General features: G+C 44.4%; 1 protein-coding gene across 3 annotated transcripts in view; it reads right to left on the bottom strand.

The window, feature by feature from the left end:
- The window catches only part of med15 (mediator complex subunit 15), a 172,158-nt gene that overhangs the window by 1,743 nt on the left and 144,352 nt on the right, over positions 1 to 26,063 (bottom strand). For all 3 annotated transcript variants that reach the window (XM_072243499.1, XM_072243500.1, XM_072243502.1), the window contains 2 exons: positions 12,535 to 12,701; positions 12,265 to 12,363 (listed from right to left, as the gene is read on the bottom strand). In XM_072243499.1, coding sequence (XP_072099600.1) covers positions 12,265 to 12,363; positions 12,535 to 12,701 — 266 coding nt within the window. The remainder of the gene's footprint in view (positions 1 to 12,264; positions 12,364 to 12,534; positions 12,702 to 26,063) is intronic.

Raw genomic sequence — 26,063 nt, 5'->3', positions numbered from 1 at the left:
TGGAGTTATTCGTGCCAGTTCAGGGCCCTGACAGTTTAGGGTAGTAATTGTTCCTGAAACTGGTAGTGTGGGAACTAACTCTAACCTGAACCGTAAAGCATCTCTAATTTTTAAGTGGAAAAAAAGCCCGGATTCAGTCCAGGTCTTCTACGCACGTCCAATTATTTAATAACTGAAAACCCGAACTCACATCTGACAACAGGCTGAGACTGCACACGATTCTAAAGCTCATTCAGTTGATGAGTCAGAGTAACATGGGTGTGCACCTGTTGGTAAAATGACAGCTTCACTTCATCATACGATCCAGTACAGTCAGTGGTCACACTGTCCACTGAGACAGCAGTTAATACCACGCTCCTTCTTTGGAAGCATTACTAAATCTGCTTCCCGCCTTACAGTAAGAACACCTCCGTAGAAATATCTCCTTGCGCAATCTCTAGCTCTTTTGCTAATGATCACAAATCTACACCTTCAGCCATTAGAAACAATTCTCACTCACTGTACCAAATAAACTTAATGATTTTGAATATTCTTTTTTTTGGAATTTATTTTTTTATTGAAGTTCATCATCAAACAAACATTTCCATAAGATGTATTTCAGATACTGTACGTATATATCATATAGTCATATTTATCTAAGGTATATACTTATAGAAAAAAGAGGAAAGAAAGAACAAGCAAAAGGAGAAAACTATGTACAAGTAGGGAGTAATCTCTTTTTTTACAACATATTCATTGGTTTGTGAGAATAAAATCAGGCCTATGAGGTGTTATGTCATTAAACCACTTTTCCCAGTATGAATCATATTGTTCCAACTTATGATTAACAGATACTGTTATCTTCTCCATTTTGTAAATGTCCATTGTAATTTCCATCCATACATTTAAAGTTGGGCTCTCCTGTGATAGCCATTTCCTGGTAAGGGTCTTTTTACCAGCCACCAGCAGTATATTCATTAAATATTTATCTCTTTTCAACCATTCTGGAGGTATATACCCAAAATATATGGTCTTACTCTCTAAGGGTATTTCACATTTAAAGATGTCTTGTAGGGCATTATGTATCCCACTCCAATAGTCTTTGATAACGGGGCATTCCCAGAACATATGATAATGGTTTGCATTTTGATTCCCACAATTTCTCCAGCAATCAGGGGGGTTACTATTATAATGGGATTTCTGAGAGGGTGTAATAAAATATCTTATCAAGTTTTTCCACTCGAACTCCCTCCATTTCTGTGAACTGGTACACTTCCATTGATACCTCCATATTATTGTCCAGTCTTCCTCAGATATTATTATCCCTCCTTCCTTCTCCCATTTTGTTTTAATGTATGAAGTCGAATGTGTTTTAAGATTTGACAAACCCTTATACACACTTGAAATTATTCTACTACCATTATCTGAATTATATGCTTTTCTAAATAGCTCTATCAGACATGTACTTGCCTTGGTTACATTTTTAACCATCTTATTAACATACTGTTGCATCTGTAAATACCGGTAAAAGTCTTGTTTTTCTAGTAAGTTTCTCTTTGAGCATTTCAAAACTGAACAGTGTTCCTTCTTTCATTATATTGCAAATAGCTGTTATTCCTTTAACTGTCCAGTCCTTAAATCTAGCATCCAGTTTATTTGGCGTAAAATCAGAGTCATATGCATACCATTTAAGGATTGCAATGTCTCTCTCTAGTTTATATTCTTTTATAATAGTTTTCCATATTTTAAGAGTCCATTACACCCACGGGTTATCAATAGTATTTATATACCTTTGTAGATTGTTATCAGCCAAAATTACCTGTATAGGGATGGAAAGTATCCTCTCCTCAATGTTTTTCCATTGAGCATCATATGATGGGTTGCACCAGCATATCACAGCTCTCAACTGTGCTGAAAGATAATAATCTCTAAGAGAAGGTAGGCCCCATCCCCCCTTTTCCTTGACTAATTGCAAAGTTCTGAGACGAACTCGAGGGCTTTTCCCTTGCCATATATATCTTGATAGCATCTTGTTCCATTCATTGAATTGATTTTGATTAATCTCTATTGGTGGGTCTGAAAGAGATATAGGATTCTGGGCAGTATATTCATTTTAACAGATTCAATCCTTGAACTGAGACTGAAAAAAGGAATTAGGTTCAATCTTGTTATATCTTCCTTAATTTTTTTATATGTAGGCTGATAATTGCATTCTGATAATTTTGCCAAATCTTTTGGCATAATGATGCCCAAATATTTGACAAACTCTGTTTGCCATGCCCAAGAATATCTACTTTCAATTTCTCTTGGTGGGCTATAGTTATATGAAAGTAATTGGGTTTTATCTATGTTAATCTTATATCCTGATAATTGACCATATTGTTCAAAGGATTGCATCAATTTAGGTAAAGAGTATGTTGGTTGCCCTAGATAGATCAGAATGTCGTCTGCGTACAGGCCAATTTATACTCTGTCCGTTTAACAGTTATTCCCCTGCTATCTTCATTTTGTCTGACGTATTGAGCGAATGGTTCCAGATATAATGCGGAGTAGCGGTGACCATGCACAACCCTGTCTCGTGCCCCTTTCGAGGGTAAAACTATTTGATAAATATCCACAGATTTTAATCCTAGCAGTAGGGTTGTCATACAGTGCCTGTGTAGTTTTAATAATTGTGTGATTTTGAATATTCTATCTAGTCATCCAAGTGTAACCCCAATCTCTCCTCTGTCTACAGACAACTAAAATCTAACTCTTCCAATAACTCAAAAGCGGTACTGCAGATGCTAGAAATCTGAAGAAATTACAGATAGCAATAAATACCTGACAGGTCAGACGGAAGAAAAGACAATGGCTTGAAGTGTTTACCAGCCTAATAAATCTCCTTCTCACTTCTAAACTGTGATGACCAGAAATGAGTCCAACACTCCAGCTGCAGCTTTAGGAAATACTCATGACTTATTCTGTACTCCATGCATCTATGAATATAAGCAAGGATTCTGAGTGCGAAACAAAGCCAACACAAAAGCCAAGGGGAGGGCATATAATACAGCAAAGATCAATGGGAAGTTAGAGGCTTGGGAAGCGTTTAAAAACCAACAGAAGGCAACCAAAAAAAGTCATTAACAATGTAGAGATGGAATACAAAAGCTAGCCAATAATATTAACGAGGATACCACAAGTTTCTTCAGATATATTAAGAGTGGATATTAGACCACTGGAAAACAATGCTGGATAGATAGTAATGAGGGACAATGAAATGGTGGACAAACTGAGTAAGTATTCACTGTGGAAGACACTAGCAGTATGATGGAAGTTCCAGGTGTCAGGGAGCATGAGGTGTGTGAAGTTACCATAACTAGACAGAAGGTTCTTGGGAAACTAAAAGGTCTGAAGGTAGATTATTCACCTGGACCAGATGGTATACACATCAGGGTTCTGAAAGCAGTGGCTGAAGAGATTCTGGAGGCATTAGCAATGATCTTTTAAGAATCACTAGATTCTGGAATGGGTCCAGAAGACTGGAAAATTGCAAATGTCACTCCACTCTTCAAGAAGGGGGAGAGGCAGAAGAAAGGAAACTATAGGCCAGTTAGTCTGACCTCAGTAGATGGGAAGATGTTGGAGCCAATTATTAAGAATGAGATCTCAGGGTATTTGGAGGCACATGATAAAATAGGTCATAGTCTGCGTGGTTTCCTCAGGGGAAAATCTTGCCTGCCAAATCTGTTGGAATTCTTTGAAGGAGTAACCAGTAGGATAAACAAAGGAGAATCAGGAGATGTTGTGTACCTGGATTTTCAGAAGGCCTTTGACAAGGTGCCATACACGAGGCTGCTTAACAAAGCTACTCCATGGTATAAATGGAAAGATTCTAGCATGGATAAAGCAGTGGCTGATTGGCAGGAGAGAAACAGTGGGAATAAAGGGAACCTTTTTCTGCCTGGCTGCCAGTGGCTAGCTGCGTTTCACAGGGGTCTGTGTTTTGGCCGATTCTTTATACGTTATACATCAATGATGTGAATGATGGAATTGATGGCTTTGTTGCAGACAATATGGAGATAGTTTTGAGGAATTAGGGAGGCTACAGAAGGACTTTGACAGATTAGAGAATGGGCTAAGAAACAGCAGACGGAATACAGTGTCAGGAAGTGTATGGTCATGCACTTTGCTAGAAGAAATGAAAGGGTTGACCATTTTCTAAATGGAGTGAAAATACAAAAACTAAGGTGCAAAGGGTCTTGGGAGTCCTTGCGCAGGATTCTCTAAAGGTTCATTTGCAGGTTGAGTCTGTGGTGAGGAAAGCTAATGCAATGTTAGCATTCATTTCAGGAGGACTAGAATATAACAGCAAGGATGTAGTTGAGACTTTATAAAGTGCTAATGAGGCCCCCCTTGGAGTATTGTGAGCAGGTTTGGGCCCATTATCTTAGAAAGGATGTGCTGAAACTGGACAGGGTTCAAAGGAGGTTCACAAGAATGATTCCAGGATTGAATGGCTTGTCATATGAGGAGTGTCTGGTGGCTCTGGGCCTGTATTCACAAGAATTCAGAAGAATGAGGGGTGACCTCATTGAAACCGATCGAATGGTGAAAGGTCTTGATAGAGTGGATGTGAAGAGGATGTCTCCTATGGTGAGAGTGTCTAGGACCAGAGGACACAACCTCAGAATAGAGGGTGTCCTTTTAGAACAGAGGAATTTCTTTAGCCAGAGGATAATGATTCTGTGGAATTCTTTGCCACAGACAGCTATGGAGGCCAAGTCATTGGGTATATTTAAGGTTGATAGATTCTTTATTAGTTAGGGCATGAAGGAATACAGGGAGAAGGCAGGAGATTGGAGCTGAGAGGAAAATTGGATCAGCCATGATGAAATGGCAGAGCAGACTTGATGGGCCAAATAGCCTAACTCTGCTCCTTCAGATATTGTGCAAATACAGACCAGCTTCCTTCTCCAGCTTCCCATTTAACACTGAACTATTCAGTATTAAATACAGACTAGCTTCCCTCCCCAGCATCCCATTTAACACTGAACTATTCATATACAGACCAGCTTCCCATTTAACGCTGAACTATTCAGTATTAAATACAGACCAGCTTCCCTCCCCAGCTTCCTATTTAACACTGAACTATTCAGCTGTCTGTCCAGTTTACCACCACTGTTCTACAGCACATTCGACTGTGCTGCCCCATTTGAGTTTTGAAGTATTTGTGAATTTTGAAGTTTATGCACCTTGTATTTAAATCCAGGCCATTAACAGACTGAGAAAAACAAGTGAAACCAGGTGGGGGAGCGGTGAAGTAAAGAGCTGGGGGATTGATTGGTGAAAGAGGTACAGGGCTGGAGAAGGGGGAATCTGATAGGAGAGGACAGGCCATGGAAGAAAGAAAAAGGGAAGGAGCACCAGAGGGAAGTGATAAGGGGAGAGGGGGAAACGGGAATGGGGAATGGTGGTGGGGGGGGGGGGTTCAAGAAATTGATGTTCATGCCATCAGGTTGGAGGCTACCCGGGCAGAATACAAGGTGTTGTTCCTCCAACCTGAGTGTGGCCTCATCGTGACAGAAGAGGAGGCCATGGACTGACATGTCGGAATGGGAATGGGAAGAGGAATTAAAATGGGTGACCACTGAGAGGTCCCACCTTTTCTGGTGGATGGATCCAAGACCACTGGATACAGTAGATGACCCCTACAGACTCACAAGTGAAGTGTCCCACCACCAAGCACATCTTCCCTCACCTCCCACTTCCTGCTTTCCGCAGGGAACGCTCCCTGTATGACTCCCTTCTCCGTTTGTCCCTCCCCACTGATCTCCCTCCTGGCAAACAGAACAAGTGCTACACCTGCCCCTACATCTCCTCCCTCACTACCATTCAGGGCCCCAAACAGTCCTTCCAGGTGAGGTGACACTTCACCCATAAGTCTGTTGGGGTCATCTACTGTATCAGGTGGTCCTGTTGTGGCCTCCTGCATATCGGGGAGACCCGACAGAGATTGGAGACCACTTCACTGAGCACCTACACTTCATCCACCAGAAAAAGCAGGATCTCCTAGTGGCCACCCATTTTTAACTACTTCCCTTTCCAACATGTCAGTCCATGGTCTCCTCTACTGTCGATACGAGGTCACACACAACTTGGAGGAAAAACACCTTATATTTCATCTGGGTAGCCTCCAAATCGAAGGTACAGACATCAATTTCTTGAACTTCTGGTAATGCCTCCTGCCCTCCCCCTCACCGTTCCCCATTTCCTCTGGTGCCCCTCCCACATTTCTTTCTTCCATGATCTGTCCTCACCTATCAGATTCCCCCTTCTCCAATCAACTTCCCCTTTTCCCCTCCCCCTCCCACCTTGTGGTTCTTCCTCCCCTCCTCCTCTGACTCCTCATCTCCCCCCCCCCAGTACTGATGGCCCGAAACATCCACTGTCCTTTTCTCCAGAGATACTGCCTGGCCTGCTGAGTTCTCCCAGCACTTTACGTGTGTTGCTTGGTTTTCCAGCAGCTGCAGGTTTTCCCTTGTTTCAAATTGCTCACAATGAGACAGGTTTCAGGTATTTTGGCAGCCACGGGCAAGTTGCTCGGGATCATTGTGGACTGCAGAATCCTGCCCACTGTAGAGCTTCCAGCACAGATTCAGTGGGGAGTTATGTTTTCACAGCACGCAGGACTTCACAACGCTGGTACAGCACTGTAACGAGTCAGATGGTTTCTGTAATTGAACGTGCAGGATGAGGCAGTACAAATATAACAGACAGATGGAGATCTGATTAACCTGCTGCTTCCAAACAAGAGAAAATCTGCAGATGCTGGAAATCCAAGCAACACACGCAAAATGCTGGAGGAACTCAGCAGGCCAGCCGAAGGGTCTCGGCCCAAAATGTCTACCGTCCTCTTTTCCACAGACGCTGCCTGACCTGCAGAGTTCCTCCAGCATTCTGTGTGTGTTGCTTCCAAACAAGAAGGCTCTCGCCAAGATTAAAGATTAGCTCTATTTGTCACCTGTACGCAGCAAAATGCAGCGTTTGCGTCAAATCAATTCAGCAAGATTGTGCTGGGGCAGCCTGCAAGTTCAGCACACTTCTCACACTAACATGGCATACCCACAGCTCACTAACCCTCACCATACATCTGTGCAATGTGGGAAACCCACATGGCCACGGAGAGACATACAAAACTTCTTACAGACAGTATGAGAATCGAGCCCCGTCACAGTTACAACATTACACTAACTGCTATGCGACCGTGCCACCCCAGGGGCCGGAGATCTGATCACAAAGCGAGTTACCTCTGTAGGATTGTGGGTGAAGGTGATAGCTTTGGGAACACAAATGGTCAGCAGAGGAATTCCATCTACTAATAACAAGTTTGTTGATAGAAATGACCTTTGAAGGATGTGACCCCAAATGATTGGTGAAAACAAGATGAGAAGGGGTCTCAGATTGTATTGTCAAGATGTAATAGATAAATGCCAATATCGTAAGACACAGGAGCAGAGTTAGGCCATTCAGCCCATCGAGTCTGCTCCACCATTCCATCATGGTTGATCCCGGATCCTACTCAACCCCATACACCTGCCTTCTCACCATATCCTTTGATGCCCTGACCGATCAGGAAACTATCAATTTTCGCTTTAAATATCCCACAGACTTGCCTCCACCACAGTCTGTGGCACAGCATTCCACAGATTCACTACTCTCTGGCTAAAAAAAATCCTCTTACTCTGTTCTAAAAGGTCACCCCTCAATTTTGAGGCTGTGCCCCACCACAGGAACCATCCTCTCCTCATTCACCCGATCTCGTCCTTTCAACACTCAGTAGGTTTCAATGAGATACCCCCCACCCCCGCCATTCTTCAAAATTCCAGTGAGTACAGGCCCAAAGCTGCCAAACTCTCCTCATATTTAACTCCTTCATTCCAGGAATAATCCTTGTGAATCTCCTCTGGACTCCCTCCAATGACTACACATCCTTCCTGAGATATGGTGCCCAGAACTGTTGATAAGTACTTCAGGCGCGGCGTGACTAGTGTCTTATAAAGCCTCAGCATTATCTCCTTGTTTTTTTATTCCCCTTGAAATGAATGCTAACATTATATTTGCCTTCTTTAGCACAGACTCAAACTGTAAATTAACCTTCAACAGGTTTCAAAGGTACATTTAATGCCAGAGAAATGTATACAATACACATCCTGAAATTCTTTTTCTTCTGGGAGTCTTGCGTAAGGACTCCTAGAAGTCCCTCTGCACCTCTGATGTTTGAATTTTCTCCCCATTTAGATAATATTCTGCACTATTGTTCCTCTGACCAAAATGCATTATCATACATTTCCCAACACTGTATTCCATCTGCCACTTTTTTGCCCATTCTTCCAATTTGTCTAAGTCCTAAAGTAATCGCATTCCTTCCTCAGCACCAACTACCCCTCCACCTGTGAACCTAGCATCTGCAAATTTTGCCACAAAGCCTTTAATTCACTGACAAACAACGTGAAAAGTAGTGGTCCCAATACTGACCTCTGAGGAACACCGCTAGTCACTGGCAGCCGACCAGAAAAGGCCCCTTTTATTCCCAGTATCTGTATTAGTGGATTTGTCAAGCAATTACTTTCTGTAATGTGTAACCTTAGAATGGGATGATACACGTCATGTACAATTATGTTGAGAGTACAATAATCACTGCATGGGTGTGATTTTTAAGTCTCTGGATGTCAGGCAATTTCCTTGGATGTGCTGGACTAAACTGGTAAAAGAAGGAAGTTGTTTTTTACTAATGACTGTGGGGCATGAGACAGAATGAACTCCCATATCTGTTACTGTCCTGGTTTCATTCAACACCAGATTAGTTCCGGGCACAGCCTCTGTAGCTCGTATCCAGATTCTGGGGCCTACACAGACGCTAGATGGAGTCAATAATTTCCTGTTGAAGTTTGGATACCCGCCTGATACACAACTTTTGTACACTTACTCCCACCTCCTTCTCCTTCTCCTGTAGCATCATTAGGGTGTCTCAGGAGTCAGTGCTGGGCCTTAACACTTCACAACGTTATGGACAAAGTTACCAGTGTATGGTAATTAAGTATACTGATGGTAGTCGTGCAATCACTCAAGTCGAGTATGATGTTCTCTCTATTGGTAGGTCCTCAGGTGGGTGTAGGATCCACACAGTTTTGTGCAGCGTGAGAGTAACGCAGCTGCCTCTTGTTCTTCTTCGCTGACGATCAGCACTGGCACACCTCAGGTGTGTGCTTAGCCCACTGCTCTACTCTCTCTATATCCATGACTGTGTGGCTAGGCATAGCTCAAATACCATCTATAAATTTGCTGATGATACAACTATTGTTGGTTGAATCTCAGGTGGTGACGACAGGGCGTACAGGAGTGAGATATGCCAACTAGTGGAGTGGTGTCGCAGCAACAACCTGGCACTCAATGTCAGTAAGACGAAAGAGCTGATTGTGGACTTCAGGAAGGGTAAGACGAAGGATCACATACCAATCCTCATAGAGGGATCAGAAGTGGAGAGAGCGAACAGCTTCAAGTTCCTGGGTGTCAAGATCTCTGAGGATCTAACCTGGTCCCAACATATCGATGTAGTTATAAAGAAGGCAAAGCAGAAGCTATATTTTATTAGGAGTTTGAGGAGATTTGGCATGTCAACAAATACACTCAAAAACTTCTATAGTTGTACCATGGAGAGCATTCTGACAGGCTGCATCACTGTCTGGTATGGTGGGGCTACTGCACAGGACCGAAAGAAGCTGCAGAGGATTGTAAATCTAGTCAGCTCCATCTTGGGCACTAGCCTACAAAGTACCCAGGACATCTTCAGGGAGCGGTGTCTCAGAAAGGCAGCGTCCATTATTAAAGACCTCCAGTACCCAGCGCATGCCCTTTTCTCACTGTTACCATCCGGTAGGAGGTACAGAAGCCTGAAGACACACACTCAGCGATTCAGAAACAGCTTCTTCCCCTCTGCCATCAGATTCCTAAATGGATATTGAAGCTTTGGACACCACCTCACTTTTTTAATAGACAGTATTTCTGCTTTGCACGTTTTTAATAATCTATTCAATATACATAATTGATTTACTTGTTTATTTATTATGTTTTTCTCTCTGCTAGATTATGTATTGCAGTGAACTGCTGCTGCTAAGTCAACAGATTTCACGTTACATGCTGGTGATAATAAACCTGATTCTGATTCAGTGGAGGTCATAGCTGATGGTACAAAGGTAAGCAGCAAAATGATAGAATTAAGGCTAAATCAATGGATAAAGTATTATGTGGACAATATGAGATCAGTCACTTTAGAGAGAATGACAAAATGAGCGAGAGTACCAAACGCCGAATGGCAATGGGGGGGCCGGGTGTCCTCGTGCATGAAGTACAAAACCTCAACATGCAGCTACAGCAAAGTCAATGAACTGTTGGCCTTTATTGCAAGGGGAGGGCTGTGACGTAGGGAGTTCTGATGCAACAGTGCAGGGTACGGCTGACGCCACCTGGAGTACTGGGGACAGCTTAGGTTTCTGTATCAGGTCCCTGCTTTGACCTTAAGACTTAGGAGCAGAATTAGGCCATTTGACCCACTGAATCTGTGCCACCATTCCATCACGGTTGATTCATTATCCCTCTCAAACCCACTCTCCTGCCTTCTCCCGGTAACCTCTGATGCCCCTACTAATCAGGCACCTGTCAACTTCTGCTTCAAGTATCACCAATGACTTGGCTTCCACAGTCGTCTGTGGCAATGAATTCCACTGATTCACTGACCTCTGGCTAAAGACATTTCTCTCGGTTCCTACACTCCTCCAACATAGAAAAAATCCACTCCATCTAGGTAGTTCAGAGTAAGTTTACTATGAAGATTGCTGGAATGAAGGGGTCAGGCCTACACCCATCAGAGTTTTGAAGAATGAGGAATAATCTGACTGAATCACATGGGTCTGAGGGACATTAATAGGGAGAGAGCTGAGAGGATGTGAGCCCTGATGGGATATGTCGGGGTAAGTCAACAGGGTTTCACAATCAGGGCGTTACCCTTTTAAGATAAAGCTGGAGGAATTTCTCGCTTTGAAGCTCTCTACCTCTGTGAGGAAGAAGACTGGCAGATGTCTTAACTACTAGGAGCATGGGGAAGAGAGCAGGAAAACGGCAAAGGAACCAAGAGCACTCTGAATGGTAAAGCAGGTTCAAGTGAAAGAGTCCAGCAGATGGAGTACAATGTTGGTAAAACCAAGGTTATCCACTTGGGAAAGAAAAACAGAAGGTAAGATTATTACTTAAATGGCAAAAGTTTGCAGCAGGTGGCTGTGCAGAAAGGCTTGGGAGTGTTAGCGCACAGGATATCAAAGTGGCAAATGGAACAATGGCCTTCACCGCTAAAGGGATTGAAATTAAGAGCAGAGATGCTCTGCAACTGTACAGGGTACTGGTAAGGCCACACCTGGAGTACTGTGTGCAGTTCTGGTCTTCTTACTTGAGAAAAGACATATTGGCTTTGGAGGTGTACAGAGGGGGGCCACCAGGTTGATTCTGAAGGGGGGTGGGGGTGGTTAGCCTATGAGGAGAAATTGAGTCACCTGGGACTACACTCACTGGAATTCAGAAGGATCAGAAGGGATCTTAGAGAAACAGAAAATTATGAAAAGGATAGAAAAGGTAGAGGCAGGAAATTTGTTTCCACTGGTGAGACTGGAACGAGGGGACATAGCCTCCAGATTTAGGGGAGTATATTTAGGATGGGGATGAGGAGGACCCAGAGAGCAGTGAATTTGTGCAATTCTTTATCCAGGGAAGTAGTAGAGGCTACTTCATTAAATATATTTAAGACATAGGTTTTGCATAGTGGGAGAATTAAGGGTTGTGAGGAAAAGGTAGGAAACTGAGTCCTTGACCACACCAGCCAGGAATGGAGCAGCAGGCTCAGTGGGCCAGATGGCAGACTCCTGCTCCCCTTCTTGTGCTCTAAAATTCTAAGGCACTGACTGACCAAACCTCTGCTCTTCTTTTCCTCATTCCTTGAGAATGTCCAGTGTTCCTACTAAAGTCAGTGTGGGTGTAAAATCATCATCGTAGCTTGTCACACCAGCCAGCCAGCCACTCTAGTGTTGTTTGGTTGATGTTGAGCAGGTCAGGGTCAGCTAAATCAGGTGAGAGTGGGTGTAAAATGGTGACACCACACTGGAGGAGACGCTCCACTTATGTGCATAAAGGACTGCCTGCACAATGGGAGCCAGCAGCCCATCCAGAAACCACCCAAACCTCCCCTCGTGAACTTACCATACTGTTGGGAGTCGTCTGTCCACTGAGGGCTCTGGTCTGGGTAGTCGGCTGGGACACTGAGCTGTAGTGGGGGGACACTGGGGAGACTCTTGTCATCTGATTAAAAAGAGATCACATCAACATTATCTCAAGTAATCAGCATCTCCATCCAGCCATCCTGGAGGAGTTACGGTTGCAGGACCACGCACCAGGTGACCCGTGAATCTCTCAAAATTCATGCTCCACATGATGAAAATAATAACATTGGTCTGAACCATCTTTACTCACCCAGCTTGCATATGAGGTGGACTGTTCCATTGTTACTGCAGTGGGAAGGGTCCAAATTCACCAGGAATTTTGGATTTAGTCGTGCAACCTCCCCCTGTAAAACATTGGGAATGGTTTGTCTCTCGTCCTCTTCGTGCCTGCGTTTTCGTGCAGGGATCAGAGGGGCCCTGTGTGGAAAACGTTACTGGGCATTAGTCAATATAGTGGCTGACATCTTTCATGTTTTAAAGCAGCTTTTGTGCTGCATTATAAATGAAAATTATTTTAAAATTCGTTATGTGTTCTTTCCTGATTCACATATGTACTCTCAAACAAAGGAGATGATGCATGATCAAGGCCACAAGAAAACACTTTATTAGAACTAGCACAAGCGCAAAACAAAAGAAAAAAGAAATCCCTGTAGCAGCAAGTAGAAGCAGTACAGAAATCGAAGTAGTACTCGTCACCCTCCAAATGAGCTGATCTGTGGAATGCTTCCATGCAGCCTCTCTCCTCCCTGTCTCTCTCTCCCTTTCTCTTCTCTCCTCTCTCTCCCTGTCTCTCTCTGTCACTCTCTCCCTTTCTCTTCTTTCCTCTCTGTCTCTCTCCCTCTTCTCTCTTCTGTCCCTCTCTCCTCTGTCTCTCTCTCCCTGTCTCTCTCTCTTCTCTCTCTGTCTCTCTCTCTCTCTCTTCTCTCTCTGTCTAACATACTGTCCCCTACCTGAGCACTCGTCATCAGCCAGGACAAAACTCTCTCCTCTTGCACCAAAAAAGGTGCCGCTTTTTTACCCTTCAAACCCTTACGTTAGTACTTTTCCATGCATTTGGTATCTGTACCTGTGCAATGACCTCACTTTCTCTCCAAGCTAACAAGCACCTTTCCTTACAGACTTCCAAACATAAAACACAGAAAACCTACAGCACAATACAGGCCCTTCGGCCCACAAAGTTGTGCCGAACATGTCCCTACCTTAGAAATTACTAGGCTTAGCTATAGCCCTCTATTTTTCTAAAAGTCTCTTAAAAGACCCTATCGTATCCGCCTCCACCACCATTGCCGGCAGCTCATTCCACGCACTCACCACTCTCTGAGTAAAAAGCTTATTCCTGACATCTCCTCTGTACCTGCTCCTCAGCACCTTAAACCTGTGTCCTCTTGTGGCAACCATTTCAGCCCTGGGAAAAAGCCTCTGACTATCCACACGATCAATGCCTCTCATCCTCCGTCGCTCCAAGGAGAAAAGGCCAAGTATCATGGGCTGCAAATCCCCTACAACCACCCTCCACTGGGAGACACCCCGCTCTCCACCCAGCCTGCTGACAGCTGCTGACCAGTCCTGCGTACTTGGAGAGCTTCCTTTCAAAGGCCTCTTCCAAGCGATCTTCCCATGGGACGGTCAGCTCCAGCAGCACCACTTGCTTAGTAGACTCAGACACAAGGACAATATCTGGTCACAGGGCGGTGGCTGCGATATGGTTGGGGAACTTCAGCTGCCCTTCGAGGTCCACCAACAGCTGTCAGTCCCTTGCAGAGGTCAGAATGCCTGCAGATGTTCTTTTGGCAGGTATTGGCTGCTCCCCAGCTCTGACAAAGGCAATGGTCTGGAGGGTCGGGACCGCTTCGCCCACTCAACTCCTGCGCTGATGGCTTCAGCGATGGTCTTCAGGACCTGATCATGCCTCCACCTGTACCGTCCCTCACCAAGTGCCCTTGCACAGCTGCTGAGGACGTACTCCAGGGTTCCTCGCTTGGAGCACAGTGGGCATGCAGATGACTCTGTCTTGCCCCATGTGTGCAGGTTTGATGGACTTGGAAGCACATCGTACACTGCCTGGATGAGAAATTGGATGCGGTGTGGTTCGGCTTTCCAAAGCTCAGCCCAGGTCACTTTCCTCTCAACCGCATTCTCCCATCTTGTCCAAGCTCCCTGTGGCTTCATTCCCACCGCCTTGCAGGCTCTCATCTCCTCCACTACTGCTCTCACCTCCTCCTGAACTAGACAACGCCTTTCCTTCCCTCTGGTGTCCATTTGGGGAGTTGGAAAGGATCCAAGCCCAGCTCGGCCTCGTGTGACCACTCCTACCAGCCTCCTGTGATGCAGCCTTGCCTCTGCCTCCTGAACAGCTTCCTCTGCCCTCCACTTCCTGCCAGTATTTACTTGGATCCCTGCTCTAGCCACCTTCGGGTCGCTTGGGTCCCTATACTGTAGCACTTCTCTGGCTCTTGTTACCTTGAATCCTTCCTCCAAGGATTTGAACAGCAGTTGCAGTTTGTTGTGGTGTCCATAGAGTGCGATGCTGCTCAGGCTCTTTGGCAGCCCCAGCCATCCCCTGAGGTGGTTGTTAACCCTCCTCTCTAAGGAGCCCCTGCAGAACCCACCGGCAGCCTGGGACTGGTTCAGTGGTGACTATGAGGTCATCCATGAATGCCCTGATAGGTGGTTGCCGTTGAGCGGAATTCATTCTGGGCCCTCTGCACTCTGGTTCAGCAGACTTAGTGAGTACGTTCATGGCTAGGGAGAACAGTGGCACTGAGATAGTGCACCCTGTGATGATGCCGATCTCCACCTTGTGCCAGGTTGATGTAATTGCTCCTGAAGAGACCCTCATACTGAAGTTGCTGTAATAATCAGCGATAAGGTCTCTGATTCTGCTGGGGACGTGATATTTGGTCAGTGTGAGCTGCACCAGCTTGTGCGGAATGGAGCCATATGCATTTGCCAGGTCGAGCCACAATGATTGTGCACTAAACATGTTTATGAGATTACTGGCACCTTTTATTTGTTTTCCTTTTCTTTTGTTTCTCTACTAACCCCATACTTAAATTTAAAATCTTAATCATTTAACCGCCCATTGTGGACTGAATGTTATTTCGGGGTACTGATATTACACAGGGGACACAACACGCAGCATCCACCCAAACAAGAGTGCTAAAGTTTGGCCGGGCAGGGGGAGCCACCCCCGAGATCCTGCCACTAGATGCAACAAGTCTTACACTAACTTGTCTGTTCCTATCCCTCTCCAATGCTATGGTAAAGGAACTCTCTCCTCTTCTAGGCTTATCTACATATTTCCATTTTATTTTAACATACCATGGAGGAATCACATTTAACTTTTCCCTTGCACACACTGTTTCGAACAAAAGTCCAGACCTACTATTGGTCACGTTACCTTGTTCACAATTACTACAGGGCATACAATTGTGTGGTATGTCAGAAACTACGTTGTTACTGCATTGTATCATGAGGTCCCTCATCTGCCAAGTCACTGATCAGGGTTTCCTCCATCTCCCTCCACCTTCATTCCACATGGAGAACTAAAAACACTCTTTAGAGTTCATCTCAGCTGACCAAACAGTGAGCAGGAAGAATTACCCCAGCTTCCAACCAAACCGTTGATCATTTTCGCCTTCACTTCCTTCCTAGCAATGGGGCTCCAGTCTCTGCCATGTGGCTCGTCACTACCTGCGATCCCAAAAAAGCATTCTCCACCAATCTGACCAGGAGAACAGGACCAGGTAGCCTCAGTGCTACGACACAGAAGTACAGTCATAATTAATCAGGAGGCTAACTCACTACCTGGTGAACACCCAAGGAGAGGTTAGCCTCTGTAGGGGGAAAAGAAAATTCAGGAGCAAAGCTACAGAATGATATGTGAAGTGTGTTTAAATGCTTTACATAGTGTGGTAAAATATAGCCTGTCAACCAGAAATGTAAACAGGAAATGGAGTGTTTCTGTGTGGAGTTTGTATGTTCTCCCTGCAACTGCATGCGACCCCTGGGTACTCTGGTTTCCTCCAACAGATGTGCAAGTTGCATGGTTATTTGGTCACTGTCAATGGCTCCTAGAGTTGGTGACAGAATCTGGGGTGGAGTTGATGTGAATCTGGAAGAATAAAATGGAATTAACGTAGGATTAGTATAAATGAGTTGGCAGCAACTCGGTGGTCCAAATGACCTGTTTCCGAGCAGTGTGACTACATCAATAGCACAGCCACAAAAGATCATGAACTAGATATTCATGTTTGCTTCCAGATACCCTGAAGCCTTTCCTCTTGAAGGTGCAAATCTGACAGTGCAGGACACATCCCCCCGCCCCCCCCCCCCATTGTGTTGACTGGCACCTCATTCACCAGCCCAGCATGCGAAGTAGACCATCCACAAAACGCTAAAAAAAACGTTTCCTTCACCTTTGACCTCTTACATCAGTAAAATCAAGAGCTGCAAGAACACTTCAGCACCCGCTAGCAATACCTTCATCAACACTGGAACTTCCCATCCAGAAACAAGTGTAGAACTGTTGTAGCCCAAGATATCACTACATTCACAAGACAATCTAGCTTTATTGAGACACTGACAAGTGTAGACAGGGTCCACACAGGGGAGACTGGATTCCATGACATGCCAAGCTGTGTCCACTATTCCCACAAAATCCTGGAGGAACTCAGCAGGTGAGGAATAGATTTGATGTTTTGGGCTGAGACCCTTCATCAGGACTGGAAAGAGAAGGGCCAGAAGCCAGAAAGTTGTGGGTGGGGGAGAAGAGTATAAGCTAGCAAATGATAGGTGAGCCCAGGTGGAGGAGGAGGTGGATGCAAGAAAATTTCCTAGTCACTGAATATCCCTTGGAGTACAGTTACGTCAATTTACAGGTGTCCCCCGCTTTTTGAACATTCACTTTATGAAACCTCACTGTTACGAAAGACATACATTAGTTCCCTGTTTTTGCTAACAGAAGGTGTTTTCACTGTTACGAAAAAAGGCAGCCCGCGATAAAAGGCAAAGCAGCCACTCTCCCCCGGAACGGCATTCTCACCGGCATTGCTTAAACATGTGCCCGTGAGCAGCCGTTAGGCAAGATGAGTTCTAAGGTATCGGAAAAGTCTAAAAGAGCTCGTAAGGGTGTTACACTTAGCATAAAACTAGACATAATTAAGCGTTTCGATCGTGGTGACCGAAGTAAGGACAAAGTGAGTTTGGCTTGTGGAAGTTGACGAAGATGATGATGAAGAGGTTTTGGCATCCCATGACCAAGAACTGATAGATGAAGAGCTGATGCAATTGGAAGAGGAAAGGATAACAATCGAAACCGAATGCAGTAGCGAACGGACCGAAGGTGAAGTCGTCCAGGAACTGAATGTGATGCAACTGTGTGAGGTTTTCACTGCAGTGATAAAGTACGACTTTAATTTTGAAAGGGTACGTCGGTTTAGGGCATATTTGCAAGATGGTTTGAGTGCTTACTGTATGATAGAAAAATGCGCTAGGCTAGCAGTCAAGCATACTGTCATTTTTCAAGCCTTCCACATCAGCCACAGCAGATGACGAACCTCGACCTTCAACATCGAGGCAGGCAGACATAGTAGAAGACGACCTGCCTGCCTGATTGATGATGAGATGACACCACAGTGTCCCACCACCCCAACCCCCGGGCCGCGGACAGATACTGATTCTCAGAGAATGCAGCGGTAGCCGGGATGCACACAGCACATCTTTAAGAAAAAAGCCGAAATAAACAAGTCAATTAATTAGGTGCTGCCCGGCATGTAAATGTCAGCCCACATCAGAGGCGATTGCCGATTGCCTCTGTAGCTGTCCATGACTCCTCCATTCCTGGCTCTCGGTCGGGTGGAGTTTTGTGTTTGGATCACAGATGACCACACACATTATGGTTATCAGTGAGTCAGTATTCCTCGTGCAATCTCTCCATGCATTATTTCTTTCACGTTATGAGATTTTTGTTGGATCTTGGCCTATCGATTTGCTGTTTCTTCTCTGAGACTTCCAGTTTGAATCCCTTACATTTACAGTTAAATTTTTTCCAGGAACTCTAATATTAGTTTTCCCCAACCCGGTCTCAGCGAGGGGGGCCACAAGGCTCTTCACAGGCATTAACTGTGGTGGACCTTAGGGCACTCGAGACACCGTGGACAAATTGCAACGGCAGTTTGTTAGCGAATTTTGGGTTATCTATAAGCGTTAGCTGAGGGAAGCTATACTTTTCTGTATTGTCATTTTCAGGATCAGGTTGTTGGCAAGATCAGGATTTATTTCCCATCCCTACTTGCTCTGGTGAAAGTGGTGCCGAGCTTCCTTTTCGAACCATTGCAGTATTTCTCGTGAAGGTTCTCCCATAGAGTTTTACAACCAGCAACAATGGAGGAAATCAGGATGGTATGCAACATGGAAAAGGCCCTGGCGGTAATGCTCAAGACAGACAAAAGGAAAAGGAACATCTCTGGAGGCCTCTTGGTCTTTCAACATTAATTTTCTTGTGGTACTATTTCTGTTGTCACTGTTGCTTACTGGGCCAGTTGATGAGGATAAGAGAATAATTTGGCAGTAACTGGTCCAGAAGTCAGCAGCACTTAATATAATCAGCATGAGTGATGTGGACAGCTTTCTGACTGCAATAATGCAATTTAACAGGAGGCACTGCTTGGATTGATGGGGTTGACATGTGGCTCTGGTTAAACAGCACTGTGTTCCTAACATTTCATTAGCAGACTATATGTCTATATTTCCACTGAGATCTATAAACATAGGTACTGTATATTTTCAAGAGAATTACATAAAATAAACTTACCTCCTACCAATCAGCCAATGCTCTAACCATGTTAGTAACTTTCCTGTAATACCATGGGCTCTTAACTTGATAGGCAGCCTCATGTGTGGCACCTTTGTCAAAGGCCTTCTGAAAGTCCAAATATAAAACATCCACTGCCTCCCATTTATCTATCCTAGTTGTAATCTCCTCAAAGAATTCCAAAAGATTTGTCAGGCAGGGTTTTCCTCTTAAGGAAACCCTGCTGACTTTATACTATCTTGTCCTGTGTCACCAAGTACTCCATCACCTCATCCTTAGCAATTGACTCTAACATCTTCTCAATCACTGAGGTCAGGCTAATTGTTCTATAATTTCCTTTTTGCTGCCTTCCTTCTTTCTTAAAGAGTGGAGTAACATTTGCAATTTTCCAGTCCTCTGGCACCATGCCAGAGTCCAATGATTTTTGGAAGATCGTTTCTAATGCCACTACAATCTCTAACGCTGCCTCTTTCAGAACCCTAGGGTGCAGTTTATCTGGTCCAGGTGACTTATGTACCTTTAGGTCTTTCAGCTTTTTGAGCACCTTCTCTCTTGTCTAACAGTGACTGCACCCACTTCTCTTCCTTCACACACTACAACATCTGACACACTGCTAGTGTCTTCCACAGTGAAGACTGATGCAAAATACTCATTTAGTTCATCAGCCATTTCCTTGTCCCCGTTATTATTTCTCCAGCCTCATTTTCTAGCAGTCCTATATCCACTCTCATTTCTCTTTTATTTTTAACATACTTGAAAAAATTTTACTATTCACTTTATTATTTGCCAGCTTGCTTTCATATTTCACTTTCTTCCTTCCAAAGAATTTTTAGTTGTTCTCTGTTGGTTTTTAAAAACTTCCCAATTTATCTTCCCACTACTTTTTGCTTTGTTTTACGCCCTTTCTTTTGCGTTTTCAATAGCTTTGACTTCCCTTGTCAGCCACATTTGTACTATTTTACCATCTGAGTATTACACATGGAATATACATGTCCTGCACCTTCCTCATTTTTCCCAGAAATGCACATCTTTGCTGCTCTGCTGTCATCCCTGCCAGCAGCTCCTTCCAATTTATTTTGGCCAGTTCCTCTCTCATACCCTGTAATTTCCCTTACTCCACTGAAATACTGCTACATCAGACTTTACTTTCTCCCTATCAAACTTCAAGTTGAACTCAATCATTTAATCCTAATCACCTCCGGTTCATTACATAACACCCAATCCAGTATAGCTGATCCCCTAGTAGGCTCAACGACAAACTACTCTAAAAAGCCATCTAGCAGGCATTCAACAAACTCACTCTCTTGAGAACCATTATCAACCTGATTTTCCCAATCGAGCTGCATGTTAAAATCTCCCATGACTATAATAACATTGCCCTTTTGACTCGCCTTTTCTATTTCCTGTTGTAATCTGTGGTTCACATCTCAGCCACTGTTGGGAGGCCTGTATATAACTGCCATCAACATCCTTTTACCCTGGCTGTTTCTTAACTCAACCCTTGATTCAACATCTTCCGATCCTATGTCACATCTTTCTACTGATTTGATGCCATTCTTTACCAGTAGAGCCACGCCTCCCCCTCTGCCTACCTTCCTATCCCTCCAATACACCGTGTATCCTTGGATATTCAGCTCCCAACTACAACCACCTTTCAGTCACAATTCAGTGATGGCCACAACATCATACCCGGCAATCTGTAATATTGCAACAAGATCATCCACTTTATTTCTTATACTATGCACATTTAGATACAACACCTTGAGTACCGTATTTGCTGTCCTTTCTGACTCTGCATCCCTCATGATTTGATACTCACCCTGCTGGCTGCAGCTAAATCCCATCACCTGCCTGCCCTTCCTGACAATCTGACTGCATGCTATCTTTACTTTTTACCACCCATCCTTTCTTAAGTCCCTTCACTTCAGTTCTTACCCCTCTGCCAAGTTAGTTTAAAACCTCCCCAACAGCTCCAGCAAACCAGCCTGCGAGAATGTTGGTCCCCCTCGGGTTCAGGTGCAACCCGTCACTTTTGAACAGGTCATACCTCCCCCAGAACAGATCCCAATGATCCAAGAACCTGAAGCCCTGCCCCCTTCTCAACCACGCAATTATCTGCCAAATCATCCCGTTTCTACCCTCACTGGCGCATGGCACAGGTAGCAATCCAGAAATTACTACCCGTGAGACCTTGCTTCTCAGCTGTCTACCTAGCTCTCTAAATTCTCTTTTCAGGACCTCTTTGCTTTTCCTTCCTATGTCACTGGTACCAATACGTACCAAGACATCTGGCTGCTCCCCCTCCCTCTCCAAAATATTGTGGATGCGATCTGAGACATCCTTGACCCTGGCACCTGGGAGGCAACATACTACCCAGGTGTCCCATTCACGTTCATAGAATCTCCTGACTGTTCCCCTCACTACTGAGACCCCCAACACTGCTGCTCCCTTCTTCTCTCTTTCTCTTCTGCACTACGGACCCACGCTCAGTGGCCGTAACTGATCGCTGTAGCATTGTCCCGGGAGGTCATCCCCCACAAAAGTATCCAAAGCAGTATACTTGTTTTTGAGGGGAATGGCCACAGGGGTGCTCTAACTGCCTATTTCCATTTCTCCTGACAGTCACCCAGCTACTCGCTTCCTGCAACTTCGGAGTGACTACCTCCCTGTAACTCTGATCGATTATGTCTTCGCTCTGCCATATAAGCCGAAGGTCATCCAGTTGCCGCCCCATATCCCCAACATGATCTTCAAGGAGCTGCAGCCGGATGCACTTCATGCAGATGTAGTTCCCCAGGAGTCTCCCAGTTCTCCAACATTTGGCACGAAGACCACACCACAGCCATTTAAATGGTACAGTAAGAGAGCGGAAAAAAACAAAAAGGAAACCTTAACAGACACCTTACACAGAGCTGATGCTCCTTCCGAACCAAAGCCTGGTTTGAGCCAAAACCCGTCACTTCTACTATCCCCACTGGCCTACCCCTGACAATGGCCACTCCCCTTATCCCTTCTGTATTTTCATTTAGTTCATAGAGCTCTGTTGATGCTGCTGATAGGCCAAATACAAGTTTAAGGACATCAGGGGCCAGAAGTGAGTGTAGTTGCTTTAAGTAGAAGATGCTCGGGTAGCTGTAAGGTCTGAAGGTAAACTAGTCACCTGAATCAGGTGGACGACACCCCAGCGTTCTGAATGGTGTAGCTGAAGAGACTGTGGAGTCATTAGCAATGTTCTTTCAAGAATCACTAGATTCTAGAATGGCTCTGGGGGACTAGAAAATTGAAAATGTCACACCACTCTTTAGGAAGGGAGGGAGGCAAAAGACAGGAAATTATAGAGCAGTTAGCCTAACTTGGTAAGATGCTGGTGTCCATAATTAAGGATGAGATTCTGGGAGACTTGGAGGCACACAATAAAATAAGCCAAAGTCAGCTTGGGAAAACCCTGCCTGACAAATCTGCTGGAATACTTTGAGGAAATAACAGGCAGGATAGACAAAGGAGAGTAAATGGATGTTGCTTACTTGGGTTCTCAGAAGGCCTGTGACAAGGTGACACACTAAGCCAAGAGCCCATGGTTTTACAGAAAGATATTAGCATTGTCAGACGATTGGCTAATTGGCAGGAGGCTAAGAGTGGGAATAAAGGGGGCTTTTTCTGGTTGGCTGCCAGGGGTATTCCACAGGGGCTGCTGCATTTCATGCCACATGTTAATGACCTTGATGATGGAATTGATCGTTTTCTGGCTAAGTCTGTGGATGATACAAGGGTAGGTGGAAGGGCAGGTTAAGTGGAGGACACAAGGAGCCTGCAGAAGGACTTAGACAGATTAGGAGAATGGGCGAAGACTTGGCAGATGGAATACAGTGCAAGGAAGAGTATGGAAGTGTATGCACTTTGGTATAAGGAATAAAGGCATAGCTTACTTTCTAAATGGGGAGAGAATTCAGAAATTGGAGGTGCAAAGGAATTTGGGAGCCTTCGTACAAAATTCCATGAAGTTGAACTTGCAGCTTAGGTCTGTGGTAAGGAAGATAATGTCAGCATTCATTTTGAGAGGACTAGAATATAAAAGCAAGGATGTAATGCCTAGGAAGAATATAAACAGTGGTCAGACTCCATTTGGAGTACTGAGAGCAGTTTGGACCCCTTACCTGAGAAAGGATGTGCTGGCACTGGAGAGGGTTCAGAGGAAGTTCATGAGAATGATTCTACAAATGGAAGGATTAATGTAAGAGGTGCATTTGATGGCTCTGCAGTATTGAATAATGAGAAGGGATCTTATTGAAACCTATCAAATATTGAAAGATAGAGTGGAAGTGAAGAGGATGTTTTCTATAGTGGGAGATTCTAGGACCACAGGGCGCATCCTCAGAATAGAGATGAGGAGGAATATCCTTACCCAGAAAGTGGTGAATCTGTGCAATTCATTGCCACAGATACCAGTGGAGACCAAGTCATTGGGTGTATTTAAGGTGGAAGTTAATTGTTTCTTGATTAGTAAGGGCATCAGAAGTTATGGGGAGAAGGCAAGAGAATGAGGTGGAGAGGGATAATAAATCGGTTATGATGAAATGGCAGCGTAGACTCAATAGGCCAAATGGTCTAATACTGCTCTGAAGTGTTGGGCTCTCATGAACATTTCCACCCTACTTCAGAAAGGGGGTGCTGCACTTGCTCCTGTTCATGGTGTTGTTGAGAGGGCTTACAGCTTCAGGTTCTTAGGTGTGAATATCAACAACAGCCACTCTAGATCCAACTATATTGATGCCATGGCCAAGAAAGCTCTTGAACACCTCTACTTCCTCAGCGTGCCCCCCCCCCCCGACTCTTATTAATTTGTATCTATGCACAATAGAAAGCATTCTGTCTGGGTTAAAAGCTCCTGAACACCTCAGTGTGCCCCCTCGACTCTTATTAATTTGTATCTATGCACAATAGAAAGCATCCTGTCTGGATTAAAAGATCCTGAACACCTCAGCGTGCCCCGACTCTTATTCATTTGTATCTATACACAATAGAAAGCATTCTGCCTGGATGCGACAAAGCCCAGTATGCATCTGCAAAAACTGCAGGGAGTTGTGAACACATCACAGGAACCAGCCTCCCTTCCACGGACTGTGTCTTTGCTTCTTGTGCCTCACTAAAGCAACCAGCATAATCAAAGACCCCACCCACCCTGGTATTCTCTCGTCTCACTGGGATGCAAGATACAAATGCCTGAAAGCGCACACCATCAGGGTATATCAGACTCATGAACAAATCACTTGTATCATTAGATGAAGTCTTGGTCTCAATAATCTACCTCGTTAACATCTTGCACTTTATCTTCATCTGCACTGCACTTCTTTTTTTTAGTAACTTTTCCACTTTATTGGGCATTGTTATTGTTTTACTTTATTCTAGCTCAATCCACTGGGCAATGATTTGATCTGTATGAATTGTATACAAATTTTTCACTGTACCTTGGTACATGTGACAATACCAATCTACATTTATATCCAAGTCATTTTATATAGAGAGCCTGGGGCGTACTTTGAAACAAAGGTGTATCAGAGGTAAACAATGACGGTACTTGGAACAATGGTCTTCGTCAGTTTGACATTAAGGGAAGTTATGTTTTGGTTAAATACATTATTGGTGAGGCTGCACCTGGGAGTATAACGTTTTACAAGGATATTGTCTTCCAGGGAGGGGATGCTAGAAACAAGAGGGCATCGGATTAAGATCAGAGGTGAGAGATTTTAAACAGACCCCAGGGGCAGCTATTTCATGCATATTTGAAAGGAGGTACCAGAAATAGTAGTTGAGGCAAGCACATTACAAGCATTTAATAACCATCTAGATAATTACATGTATGTATAGCAGAGGTTTAAAGGACTCTGGGCTGAACACAGCTAGATGGGATTAGCTCACAGTCATTATGCTCCACGGGCTGAGGAGAACGTTTCCATGCTGTATGACTCCATAGCAGAGGCTCCAGCACTGATTCATTTGGAATTCCACTGGTCACAGGCATCCAACCAGAACAGCACCCTTCCACCACTAACCTCTGATTCCAAACTACCAAGTCATGCAGTGGATCCCATGGAGACAGTGCCAGATTCCATCACACAATGATATCCAGCTGAGGCTCAGCAAATGTGCATGTCAACACCACCTTTTATAATTTATTATAATTTAGATGTCGTACATTTAGTAGCAGACAATGTCCAACTGAACCACGAATTTCTCCGAGCCCTGTGAGGTTAAACAAGTCAAATTTTAGGTCAAGATTGGGTTTATCTAACTCTCTGCTTCTTGTGTTCTCCTCATACCAGGTCCAGGTCTAAAAACCTTTTTGTAAATGTTGGCTAAACTGTAAAATCAATCTTCATTAATGAACCACAAACAGGAGATATCAAAGTCATAGTGAAAAAGAGGAGGAGAAGAAGAAGAAGCAGAAGAAAGGAGGAGCGGGGGAGGGGTCGATATACAGTGCCTATTAAAAGTATTCACCCTCCTTGGAAGTTTTCATATTTTATAATTTACAACATTGAATCACAGTGGATTTAATTTGGCTTTTCTGACACTGATCAATAGAAAGACTTGTCTCAAAGTGAAAACAGATCTCTACAAAGTGATCTACATTAATTACAAATATAAAACACAAAATAATCGATTGCATAAGTATTCTTTCCCTTCAAGTTCAGTATTTAGCAGATGCACCTTTGACAGCAATTATAGCCTTTGAGCTTGTGTGGATAACCATATAACCATGTAACAATTACAGCACAGAAACAGGCCATCTTGGCCCTTCTAGTCCATGCCGAACTCTTACTCTCACCTAGTCCCACCGACCTGCACTCAGCCCATAAACCTCCATTCCTTTCCTGCCCATATAGCTACCCAATTTAACTTTAAATGACAACATCGAACCTGCCTCAACCACTTCTGCTGGAAGCTCGTTCCACACAGCTACCACT

The sequence above is a fragment of the Mobula birostris genome, chromosome 25, assembly GCF_030028105.1.
Source record: "Mobula birostris isolate sMobBir1 chromosome 25, sMobBir1.hap1, whole genome shotgun sequence".
NCBI lineage: Eukaryota > Metazoa > Chordata > Chondrichthyes > Myliobatiformes > Myliobatidae > Mobula > Mobula birostris.
Note: the sequence above shows the minus strand (reverse complement) of the source record. Positions and strands in the feature narration are given on the sequence as shown.